The sequence below is a fragment of the Corvus kubaryi genome, unplaced genomic scaffold, assembly GCF_017639235.1.
Source record: "Corvus kubaryi isolate FWS band 111438036 unplaced genomic scaffold, C.kubaryi_AGA036_p1.0 37322, whole genome shotgun sequence".
Taxonomy (NCBI): domain Eukaryota; kingdom Metazoa; phylum Chordata; class Aves; order Passeriformes; family Corvidae; genus Corvus; species Corvus kubaryi.
The window spans coordinates 630172-643509 of NW_024581101.1; the positions used below are offsets into that span (position 1 = coordinate 630172).

General features: G+C 47.8%; 1 protein-coding gene across 5 annotated transcripts in view; it reads right to left on the reverse strand.

Moving 5' to 3' along the window:
• Positions 1-13338, reverse strand: part of GPC4 (glypican 4) — a 233684-nt gene that overhangs the window by 128522 nt on the left and 91824 nt on the right. For all 5 annotated transcript variants that reach the window (XM_042029140.1, XM_042029142.1, XM_042029141.1 and 2 more), the window contains 2 exons: positions 12338-12463; positions 1415-1535 (listed from right to left, as the gene is read on the reverse strand). In XM_042029140.1, coding sequence (XP_041885074.1) covers positions 1415-1535; positions 12338-12463 — 247 coding nt within the window. The remainder of the gene's footprint in view (positions 1-1414; positions 1536-12337; positions 12464-13338) is intronic.

The window sequence follows — 13338 nt, forward strand, 5'->3', positions numbered from 1 at the left end:
AGCTGATTATGCTATTCCTCCCGCTTTTCCCCTTCTAATAATTATGGGTTGTTGGCAGATGGCACCGCTCAGCACGGGGAGTGTGTGGGAAGCCAGAGCAAGCTGTAGGGCCGCTGCCCATGGCAGCTCCTGCATTGTGGGGTGCTCCTGGGGACCCTGAATCCCACACTGCATCCTGCTCCCAGGCAGCACCTAATGAGGCATGCCTGCGTTGGAGGGCACGGGGGTTAAACTGGCAATGGCCGTGAAAACAGTCCCTGGCAGTCGAGGGAGCAGGAAAGCAGAGGTTTGCAGAAAAGTTGCTAAGCCAGCAACTCCAAACAGAGCCGCCCTCACAGCCCACCCGGTCTGGAAGCAAAGCTGGGCTTAGCCCCAGGAAAACACAGCTGCCCAGAGCTTCGTACCAGAGCGACCATCGGCAAGGTCCCCACTGGAAAGAGCTCTCTCAGGAGAGACGGGGCAGCTCAGCTGTGTTAACAGCATTACCACCTGAGGATTTGCCCTGTGAGGTCCCAGTGCTGTGTCCTGGCAAAGCAGCAAGTCTAAGCTATCTGCATATGAAAAACATCCCCTCTACAAGTTACTGTGACATCCAGACTCAGTGACACAGAGGGGAGAGCAGAGTCCAGAGCCAGACCCAAGCCCCACTGGCCTAAGGCAGTGCTGGGGAAGATTCAGCCACAAGCTGAACGCTGTGCAGAGCTGCCACCTATCTCCTCCCTGGCAGCAGCAGGGCTTGTTCGCAGACCTAGCCTGGCGTGACATAATGGGTAGAGGCAAGATACCGCTTGTCCCAGGAAGGATGCCAGGTCTGAGGCAGTGGGAAGGAAGCTTCCTCCCCAGCAGAAAGGATCTCATCCAGTTCTGCCATTTCCCCATTCAACAGTAACTTATCCCATTACCAACTGGGAGTGAATGCCCAGGGAGATACAGCAAAGAAAAAAGTGACCTTTATTGCCAGCCATGAGCAATGCCAAAAGGAGCTTCTCCTATCAGAGGGAACATCAGGTACATGCCACATGACCCCCTGCCAGCACATCATGCTCAGGGGCACCCCATCAGCTCCATCTTTCCTGGACCTCCACTGCTAAGGGCATGCCCAGCAGAAGCATTCTTGTACTGCAGCCATGCATCTTCACATGACCCAGGTACAGGCTGAGTCCTGGGAGGCTGCACCATGGAGAACCACACCAGCAGGCATCCAACAGGACTGGCCCTCTGTGTGCCCTTTGGGGCTGGTGCTGTGTAGGGCCAGGCCAGGGTGGCACCAGCTCTGCACACCGGGCTCCCAGAGCTGCTGCAGATGCAGATACCAGGGATGTCTGTCTGAGCCCAGAGAGAGTGCAAGGGAGGCCAAACTGATTTGGAAACCACCCACTCCGGAGACATCCCTGCTGGCATGTCTACAACAAACCTGGTTGATGTGTTTCAGCTTGTCAATAATCTGGCTAATCACTGGCTCCGGACCTTTAATCTTCACCTCATGGTTGCCAGCCTGCGCTTTTGCTCCATTCCTTGTGATCTGGGGACTGTACCTGTAGGAATGAGAACAGAGAACACCACAATGTGATGGGCTAACAGAAGATCTTTATTCAGCACAAACATAAAAAATCCCAAGACAGGCACCAGCTCTTTCCAAAACAGCACAAGACAGTTAATAATGACAAAGAAAGGACAGAAGATTCCTATAAACATTTTTGCTCTGATTTTGCAAAGCAGCAAGATGATGTAGTTGTATCACTTGAGGACAATGAAGTCCTTTCCAGTCCATTAGTAACCAAGGAAGATGTTAAACAGTATACAACAGAGATAAATATTTTCACATAACTTGCACCCAAGAGTCCTAAAAAAGCTGGCTCAGAAATTCTGGCTTGCTCATGTTTGTTTAAAATAAATCTTGGCAGACCACAGAGACTCCAGTACAAGAGCAGTAGTGTTGTGCCCACAGCCAAAAAAATGAGTGGGATGACCCAGTTAATTGCACGCTGATTAGCATAACATCAACCCCCTTGCAAAATAATGACTATCACTGATGTGTGATTTCAATAATAAAGAATTAAAGCATCAGAATATAATTAATGCTGTCAACATTGCTAATGGAAAATAGGTGTTGTCAAACAATCCTCATTTTAGTCTTTGATGAGATCCAGCCTTAGGGATCAAAGTAACTGCTCAGACCATGGGGTATCTTGATTTACACGGGTACCATGCAAGTCAGCAAAGCCCCCGCAGACTAGATTAAACTGCCAGGGCAACTCTGCAGAGGAGGGTGGCCAACCCTGCACTGAGCTTTTTCATCGGCAGTTAGGAAAGAAATATATATTTACTTGCTGCAAGATTTATGGAATGACAAAGTTTACCAGAGTGATAAAAGGGAGGGGAAGAGGGACAGAATTGCTGCATACTTGCCTTTGGAGGAATACGTTCTTACACTCAGGACCTGTGTAACAGCTGATGATGCTCCAGCATAAGACAAGCACCAAACTCTAAACTTGGGTCTGCACCAGAGGAATCAGCTGCCACCACTGCCGTCTGGCAGCGACAGCAGTGGCACGGAGCACACCGGCACCTTCTCGAGCTCTGGGCTGTTGCCATTCATCACAGCGCCCCTGATGGGCTGTGGTGTTCTACAAGCAGAAAACAAGTCCTCATCTCCAAGAGCCAGCAGCCACAACAGGCACTACCAAACCCCAGCGAAGCCAAAAGTGAGATCGCTGAGATAACACCAGCATCAGTCTGCTGTATGGTGCATGTATTTTTCTAGTGCCATGGGTAAACCATGAATTTTCCTTTCTGCTTTCATCTCCTACACATAATGTTTTTATGCAGCTCCCAGCACCAGCCCTAGTGGCTGCCTCCCTGTCTATCAGCTCCCTGCTCCCCTGCCTAGCTAGCTAATCCTCCATCCCCATGCTGCCAGGCAAGCTCAGGCAAAGACAGCCTGTTTCACATGGGTTTTGGGGAGAAAGTGGGACTTCAGCAGGCATTTAAAGAAGGAGAGGCAGACATAAAGGATGGTGGGGCCAACTCAGGCAGGATGCTTTGCTAGGGTAGAAAGCAAGAGGCATGTGGACATTCGGTCACAAGAGCTGTCAGGGCACACTGAGGGACTTGGGGATACTCAGGGGCTTGGCTTAAACTCTAAACTAGGGACAAGATCTACTCAGACATGTGGGGATGCAAAGGCAACCCCAGATCTATATGGTGCAGCAGCAATCTGCACTGACCTGAAATACTCATATAGTTTAAAATACAGAACTGAGGCAGTTTTCCACTCCAAGGCTATCTCAGAGCAGGAGTTCCATGTACAGGAGTTTCTGCACCTCCAGCTGGGTCCCCACCACTAGGCATTCCCCATACGCATCTCCATTAATGGCTGACAACCCTGCAACATGCTGCACTGAAGAGATGACAGAGGAAAAAGGACAGGAAAAAGGAGGTGTCTGTGCCTACAGCACAGGAGCACACACCTGTGTATATTCCTTTTCGAGGCATAAGCAGCTTGCCCGGGTGCAGGCATCACTGCAAAGCAGAGACATCAACTTGACTCTCCCAAGCCCCACCAGCTCCTGAACACGGGGGCAGCTGCCTGCACAACCATCTCACCCCTTGCACTTCGGCACCAGCACAGCACCGGATTGACAGCTCTGCTCTGCACCCCAACACCCTGTCCCCATGCTGGGGCCTCCTATTAGGACTCAGCATTTTGCAAAACCCCTTTTTTTAATAGTTGCGTTAACCTGGGAAGCACAAAACATGGCTGTACCTGAGACACAATCGCTCGCAGTTCAGAAAAACCCTCATGTGCAGTTGGAGGGCCGTTGTAGGTTGAAAGTTTAGTGACTGGGAGAACGGGGGCAGCCTGCGGCCAGCCTGCAGCAGCCCATGCGCTCCTGGCACAGCCGTGCATGCTCCGAGCACCATCTCGTGGGAAGAGGCTGCTGCCGCAAGCACAGACCTGCCCGGCTCTGTTGAAACTTGGGCTGAACTTTTTGCAGGGGGATAGAGCACTGGGAGCAGTGAGCCATTAATCCTGCTGCTTATTTGTCACACAGCCTCTTAATGCCACCATGCTGACCTGACAAACACATCTGGAAACTGGATGTAAACATCCACAGCACACGTGAGTTTTTAGAGGACAAATTCCTATCTTTGGTATCACTGTAAATCTAATTTAAAACACTGGTGGAACTGAAAAGTACATTGCTGAAAGGTCTCCTGTGGTTTCAGAGATTTAATCAGGAAACTCACACAGATTTTAGCAAGAGCAGAAACAAGCCCACTTGGTGCATGTCTGAATTAATACAATCTCTCTCCTTAACAGTTTTATACAAAGAAACACAATAGCTTGAGTTTGAGTGGGAGAAATCCCTTCTGAAATCCATGCAGCGGCTGTCAGAGAGGATTTCTGTAGCCTACACAATGTAGTACAGGAGGGAGGAACACAGTACTACAGCAATACTGTAACTCCATGTCCAGAGACTGAAACTGTTCTCCAGAAGGTTCTGCTGGGGTGGTGAGGACCTCAGATCAGCCTTCTCAGGGGAAAAAGTCTATTAGAAAAGGAAGCAAACCTGAAAGCATTTGCAGAGGGATCTCTCCCTAAAACAGTGATGTTGGAGAAATGGAGCATCACCTCCTGGTGTTTCCCACCTGGCCAGATACAAGGGTATGTACCTGGCCCAAAATGAACCATTTGCACCATTACACAAGTCATTTAAAGCTGCAAGGCAGTGGGCCCTGCAAGCCGCACATCTTTGAGCATGAATTGCAAAAAAGGAGATGCACGGGGACCCGCAACATCCCACCAGCCAGAAACATGGTCCTGTGTGATTTCGATGCTTTGGGGGACACTTCCTCTGTGCTGCCAAGCTGAGACCTCCTGGTGTGCTCGGATACAAGGGGGGCACTAGCTCCGCTCAGCTGTGCCACTCTGCCCCAGCACCAGCCTGGTGGCCACATTCAGGCATGTGGGATGCAGCCAACCAAAGGGTTAAAGGCTTTGAAATGTAGCTTCAGTGAATGATCTGCATTCCTGAAATGCCAGAGAAGCTGGAAAAGGCAGCTGGCACCCCTCCCTGTAGCCCTGGCCAAGCAGCAAGGCCTTAATATGGCAGAGAGATGCCTTTGCAGCCCCCAACAAGCTGGAGGATGGGAGTCTCAGGACAGTACCCATGCAGGCTCCTCTGCATCCCCCCCAAGCTGAAGGGTTGGCGGGCTCGCAGGCAAAACAAAGCCAAAGCATCACCTTCCTCCCATGTTCTCCAGTCAGTGCAAAAAAGGATAAATCTCTGAGCCACCTCAAGCTGTTTTTAAAAACTTACGCAGACAAAACAGCCCCTTGTGCAGGACACTTGTTCCACTTCATGAAACCCATCACATGCCGCTGCCATGGTGATTGATATCAGCATGGAACAGCAAATATGCACAGCGGATAACATCCCCCACCCCGGTCCCTGGGGGTCTCTGTGCTGAAGGGGTATCAGTGCTGCAACATGAGCATAGTCTGGCTCACACTTCATAAGCAAAGCCCAAAATACTTTTCTCTTTGACATGTCTCAATGTCAGTCAGCAGCATCTCCTTTCCTGGGCTCCCTGGGTATGGGCTCTTGCTGGGGACATGGTATTTTCCAAAGACAAATACCACATTGTAAAATGTGCTGATAAGCAGCCCTTGTTAAAAATTACTTCAGAGACATCCACCTTATGAAAACACCAATGATCTGAAGTTTTCTGTGGGGACAGTACAACTGCAGACCGTTCCTGCCTCTTCTCATCCACCGGACATGAGTGCCCAAGTGCTGTCAAATTGAGGGATCTTCCTCTCCTTTCCCCTCCACCATCCACAAATATCTGCTGTGAATGTTTGGTCTTTCCAGTCCAAATGCATCTCATTGCAAGCTTTCATTTCAGAGCAAAGACGACAAGATGACAAGTGTTACTTAAATACATGGCAATGAGTGTAAAATGTGTGTTCATCCTACTCGGCCCTGCTAGGCTTTGAGATGAGTTACTGCAATACACGATGTGTGATTTGGAGAAAGTAATCCTGAAAGTCAAACATAAAGAATTACACCTTTTAGAAAAAGGAAAGTAAGCATGTCATTCAAATAAGAATTAATTTTATGCCTGCCTTCCAGTTGCAAATTACTTAAGCAAATGCAGATCCAGCTTAAACAGCACAGTATCCCTTACAGGCTCTCTCGACTACCTGTGTTCACTGAATTACATTTGTCAGAGAGAGTGGGTGGGGGACAAACAGAACACAGACACAACACAACACAGAGGTTTCATTGCACAAGAGTTAATAACTGAGTTTGAGAGCAGTATTCCCCCAGACCCCCAAAGCTCCTCTGCATTTCAAGACGTGACTTATTAAAGATCATGTGGACTGGTGACACTGAGTCCTCACCACACAGGAGGCAAAAGAGATGAAAAAGGGGAGAAAGGAAAGAAAAGTTTTGCCCCCCCACACCCCTGACAAGAACCCAGCTCTTACCTCCAGCTGGTTTTCATGGGTCAGTAAAGGTGGGTGCAGTGGTGAAGCCAACATTTTACCCTCTGGCCCTGCTAATTTCTGGTTTAGTGAGACAACCTCAGTGTCACATCAGCAGTAGAAGCAGTGGGGGCCAAAAGGCTTGAAAAGCTGTTTCCAGCCCACTCATCCTGCCCTGAAGTCAGGGTGTAACTCCTGGATGTACCCACAAGCCTCCATGAAGAGGTGACAACTTCTTTCCCGGATAGTTTCCTCTCTAAAGACAGATTGTCCAGAGAGATATTTGGTCAGTCATATCTCATCCCAGACATGGGCTGGGTGTGGGGTGCAGGTCCACCCCAGCTGTTCTCTTCCATATGGGGTGCAAGTCTCCACCGTCCCATGACCATATACAGGGATCTGTTACATGGGAGTGCAAGTGGCAGGAGAGACGTGGGGTGTATGGCTCTTAGGTGCCTTCCTGGCTTTGTTTGCTTGCTTGCTTGCAGAGAGTCCTTGCAGTCACTGCAGAGCTCATGATACTGCAGTCAATTTACACCACCAGTAGCTCCAAACAAGCTGCTTCAAAGGCAACCAGGAGGATCCAACGCTCTCAGTGGGGAGTGTTCTCACCTAAATAAAAGGAACCATTTTCTGCTGGATTTCCAAATATCAACACCTTGAAGCCTCCGAGAGCCTCCTCAGATCCTGCTGTCTCAGTTCCCTGCCAGGAGAATTGTTGCCTCTTCCCAGTTGCCCCACACAAAGCTCTACAGCCAGTGAGTGTGCTGCAGATGATGGCTTGGTCATAAATGTGAGGTCTCAGGTAATCAACTGGCTCTGGGAGATGGGACTTCAGAAGGAACAGCAAAAACTGTAATATTCATAGCAAAACAATGAGAGTTTATAGACAGCCTGAAGTCTCTCTCTATTCTTATTTCAGTTCAAGACAAATAGATTATGGAAAAATTGGCTAAACCTGAGACCAAGCAGCAGGATTAATAGAGGAAGATTCATGATCTTAATTTCTGAAATACTCTGGAAACAATCGTGGCCACTAAATAACCCTCTGAATTTGCCTACTATCCTTTCATTATAGCTTATACTTGCTACAAAGCTGTGTTTTATGGGCTTGAAAAGTTATACAGCCCCCTCTTTGGGGACTCCATCGTATCAGATATTTTGCAACACTGCCAGAAATAACCAAGCCCTTCACGAACTAAAGGGTTATTGCTGGCACAGAATTTCCTTTGTTCCAATTACAGAATCTCATTTTTCTGTCTTGCTTCCAATTGTGCTTTTGTTGTTTATGATTTATATGATTAAAACAAACCATGGTATGTTGGCAACAGCAGGGAAATCTGAGACTTCTAACTTGAAGAAGAGAATCTGGCAAGGTGCTAAAAATATATTAATTTTGAATTGGTATAAAGAAAAGAGTTATGCTGGTGATTTAGATTAATGTGTGCATTTGTCTTGAGAAATTTAGAAATGGCAGTATCTAACAGTAATGCTTAATGTGCTTAGAAGTTTTGCAGTGGGCAGATGTTGCTGTCATTCTATTCAGAACAGCTGGAAAAGAATATACTCATGTAAGCAGATTATTAAACTCTGAGAATCTAGATTTTAATAGGCTTTTAGTATTAAATGCTGCAAAACCCTGATACTATATATGAAGTTCAAATCACCTTTGAGATTCCAATGCTGAGCTCCCATAGAAACTGAGGGGAGTTTGACATCTCAACACCTACTCGACTTAATCTGAATTACTCAGTCAGTACTTCGGTGATAAGAACTGACCTCTGTTTTTTCTCGACTTTGGATGGAAATAAGGATAAGAGAGGATGGGGCATGAAGACAGAGGAAAGGAGGAGCAGCACAGAAACCCTCACTTAGGCAGGTTTAAGCTGTTGTACACCCACCCTGCCTACATGTCTGTCTCAGGGAAGTGCCTGGAACTGAACCCAGGAAAGCTGCAAAGAGGCACACAGGGATGTACAGAGACAGAGGAAGATCGAGCAGGTCTGGTCCCCAGCTACCACAAACACCCCAAGCACTGTGACCCCTCAACAAGTTCTTTGTAAGTGGTGGAATGTGCCACTCGTGGCTTTTGCTATGAACCTTTGTGGCGTCCCATAAAAGCACAGTGTGTTTTTGCACACTCTGAGAAGTGTGAAAAGCAGGAATGTGTTGCCTTTTCTTTTTTCTTCCCACTTCAGCTTATGTTCTTCAACCATGCAAAAGCACAGCAAAAGACATGATGCACTGTTCTGCATTACAGAAAAATCAACCTTTCTTGTGTGGTTTCCACTGTTATTTCAGCAGTTATTTCAAGGCACCATGTCCTAAATCCACAATAGGGATGACAATCAAACTATTAACCCACAGATCAAACCTCAGGAAGGAGGATGAATTCTTGCCATTAGATGGTCCAACATGGAAAAGCAAATGATTACAAAGGATCAGAAAGTAAGACTCAGTAAAAAAAAAGAGGGGTTAAAAGCAGGATAAAATACCCTAGCCAGCTGCATTGCACTGGAGCCCCGAACATGCCACCTTCAGTCAGGGCAGAGGGGCTTAAGAGCAAGGAGGAAACAGAGGATGGTGCAAGGCTCAAATTGGGAAGTGAGACCCAGTGGAAAGATGTTGAGCACATCCAGTCCATGGAGAGGAGGGACACTCTCACTCCCTGTGGATAACAAAGCACTGGGATAAACAGGACAGAGTAAATACTGAGCCCGAAAAACCACAGGAGAAGGATTGCAGAGTGCAGAAGGGACTGTTTGCATTAAATAACAGGATGCACATTGTTGGTATATCAAGTACTTGAGTCCAGTGGCAAGGGCTGTTTAGTTGCTATTCCAGGTTTGATTTAACGTGTTATAGGAAAAGGACTTAGAATAACTAACAGATCTTGTCATGACAGGGAGGTCTGGAAATGGATAAGTCAGTAGGGCTCTTTTCTAACTTAATGAACACTCAGGTATTACATTAGAAATGCAAGAGGTAAATAGCCACAATCCCTACAAGAACACAGTCAAATCCTAGACATGCTCATACAGATGGTCACACTGACCTCACAGACACAACAGTGCTCGAACAGTTTTATCCATTGCCCACACACAGCACCAGACATGGAAACACATGGAAGCATAGAATCTACCGAAGCATCGCTCTGCCCAGGTCTTCACCTGATCAGCAGATTCAGCAGGAGCTTTCTAGTTTATCCAGGAACCCAGGGATTGCTTATGCCCTGCTGCATTGTCCCTCCAACAGATACCAGGGTTGAAGTCACTCATGAGCGCCAGGGCTTGTGAATGGGAGGCTGCTTGTGTCTGTCTATAAAGGGCCTCATCCACCCAGTCTTCCAGGTCACATGGCCTGAAGCAGAGCTAGACTGCAACATCACCTGTCTCTGCTTTGCCTTTAATCCTGACCCAAAAGCTCTTGGTCAGATCCTCATCTATCCCCAGGTAGAACTCCAGGCACTCCAGCTGGTCACTGACATAGGCACCCCATCCTTGTCTCCCCTGCTTGTCCTTTCAAAGAGGACCATCCTTCCATGCTGAAACTCCAGCCACAGGAACCATCCCACCATGTCTCCACCATCCTTCTTTCTGGCAGCCACCACATATGTGGGACAAGTACCAGGACAGCATCCTGAAATTAATACCAGATATTCAAACCACACCAAATTTCTTGCAAAAAGTGGCAAGATGGAGTCTGATGACCAGCAAACACACACCAGCCCAGCAGGAGCATAGAATTGCTCCAGTACATAATGCACATTCTCAGAGCAACTTGAGTAAGAGCTGCTACACCATGAACAGCTGCTTGGCTCCCTCTTGGGGAAAACACTGAAATAAAGGAACTAGCAGCTTGGGGTACTCAAATACCCTTACCTTAAATGCTCCTGATTTTCAGGAATCCTCCCAGACACTCTGAAAGAGATGCCAAGCTGGGAAGTCCAACCACATGAAGCAGCCTGTGTAGAGATCATTTTAACTACATGGGTCCTGGGAGAAGAGAACCCTTGACCATTATCTTAGCTCAGCTTTATTTAGCTGAGGTCTCCCCACTCACAGCAAAAATCTCTAATATCTGCCTTCAAGGGAACTGTCACTAATATTTTATAGGAGCTCAGAGGTGGCGACAGAGGGGGCAAGGAGAGGAGTGCAAAAGCACATGTTCTTCAAGCACAGTAGAGGATTTAATCCTTAACTCAAGAGCCAGGGGCTGAAATCTTGGTGCCCCCTTCATTCACACAGACTTTATCCTCTCCCTGCCTTGCCCCCCTGCATGCCATGGCATCTGTGTGACCTGCTATATGGTGCCACCACCACCACAACATTGCAGCAGGGACCCGGGGTACATCTCTGCCTATGACAGCCCCCTGGTATTCTCAGCAGAAAGCTGAAGGCCGTCTATCACCTGAAGTCATGTTTAATCTGCAGATAGCTTTCAACTTACATTTGCAGGAGGGATCTGGACTCAGCACTCTTCCATTGCTACCACTTCAACCAGCTGTGGCATCAGCAGGACCTGGACCAGGGCCACTGGCTGTGACCCCAGTGAACTGTCATAAGCTAACACCTCACCCTCGGTACCCCTCTCCAGAGCTGCAGTGTTTATAGCCCTGCTTTAAAAGTTTTAATTATCTATCAGTGAGACAATATTGAAATAATATTTTTCTTCCCAATTGAACTTCTCAGTTAGGCACGGAAACTCAAGATTCTCCAGAAATAAGTGCCAATAGAGGACACATTTTTCCTTAGGCAACATAAGTACATTTTACTAAGCGGGTGATCTTAGATGTTGAGTCATTTTTTTTCAAAATAGAGTTTGATGCTATTTTGGTCTATTCAGTGTTTCAGGTCAGTATTGCAAGTACAGACTAATTATCACATGAAGTTACTGATCAAGAAGTCATAATTAATATCTCAACATTTCACCACTTCCTGATTTTACTTCTATTTCTTCCCTTATGCAAACTACTTAACAGCAAAGGATGCTTTGCAAAGTAGGGTGATTAGAGGAGATTTATGTAATTATAAAAAACATTTCCAAGTTCTACTTCCACATTATTTAACATTCCCAAGAGGCATTTTTTGCAAGAAAAATCTCCATTTCTATTAACACTTCCTTCCTCTTTATGGTATGAATCCTGCATGTACCTGTCTCTGTTAACCTCAATTACGACCAGTATATCCTCCAAAAGGGCAAGTGGGGCAGGGCAAAGTAGCCACAGCACAAGCTGGACCTTAGTGGGAATGGCTCCATCCAGAGATGACAGCCAAGACTTGGTGGTGGGAACGTGGTCAGATGACAGCAGTGGCACCACCAGAGTTCAGTAGTTTCCACTTCCTCCAGCTGAGAGCCATAGCAAGGAGAAATTCAACACGGGAGTCTTCCTTGACTCTCCCTGGATGGGGCAGGGGATGCCAACCACAATGTCCTGCTACCACTGCATGAAGCCTGGCTGGAGACATCCCCACCCCATGCAATGCTTGGGGGCAATGCCCTTACTGCTGCTCCAGAAGAGCCATCCCTAGACTGTGGTGCACTCTCCCATGGGAACAGGGCTGTGTCAAGCTGCTTCTGTGTTCCTGTCTCTGGCCTACCCTGACCAAATCCCATCACGGATGCAGGGTTTTCACTAAGTAGGAAACTCAGTGGAGGACAGCACACAACCACTTCTATCTGTGCAGATCTTGCACATCCATCTGAGCTGCAGCACAGCTGGACGCCTGCTCTGCACAAGGTCCTTACGGGAGCAAGTTGTCCTGGTCACAGACTGCTCCTGTGCTGGTTAACAAAAGATAAACAGTACTGGGGAGAGGGAGGGCAAGAGATGTGATTCACCTCTCCACGACTTCTTGTCCGTTCCAGCAAAGGGTGTCATTCTGGACAGCAGAGCTGTGGTTGCAGATGTACTCTGGCAAGGTGCTGTAAAAACTGCTATGGGACTTCAGCTTTGCAATCAGTTCCCTGAAAGAAAGGGAGGGAAAAGGGTGCTCAGCTAAAAGGAGAATACAAGGTTGGTGCATTTCAACCAGTGAAGGTAGTCACACAAACACAACATTAAAGCAGCTAGGTGGAAAAAAAGCATGAAGCATCAGTTTTATTTCTGACCCCAAGTAGTTTTTTGTGGTTTTCCTTGATGTTATTCAGTCAAAGGCTGAACCCATGTTTCCCAGGGCAAAACTGCTGGTGATGCGGAGGGATGTAGGGGCAGCAGAACCTCAGCCCAACCATGCACAAGGCAAAAGCCAGACAGAGTCTCTGCACTCTCACAGCACCTAAGGAAAGGTGCCACTGGCTCAGGCCATGCATCTGTGGGGTACATCTGAGCAGCAAGGGCTTAGGCTGTAGCATCCCCTCTGCTTTGCAGAAGGCAACAGAGGCCCTTCAGGGGTTTTGTCTGGCTGACATTGGCCATCCAGCATTGCTTGCAAGGGCAGGTGGCATTTTTGGTAGTAGACCAGAGCTGACACTCTCAGCACAGATTTGTACACATGGGTAAGGCTGTGTTTGATGTTGCACTCTCAAAAGTACACAATTTCAAGGGATGCACTGGGCTGTCACAGTCCGTATTCAAAGGGGCAGGTTACACTCACCAAAATGGCTCTGTCGCAGGAAGGCAGGAGGAGCTGCAGGAGATGCAGGAGCAGTGCTTTCACCACACAGAGGGATTGTGAATCAGGCTGCATCCCAACCCTGTGCCCTCCCTTCCCAGCAACAAGGATCTCCAGCTGGTCACCTGCAGCAGTGGTCCAGAGGTACCAGGATACAGGCTGACCATGGGATCTCTGATGTTGCCAGAGAGGTGACAGAGGCTCTGGGAGTGGGATGTGACATCCCCC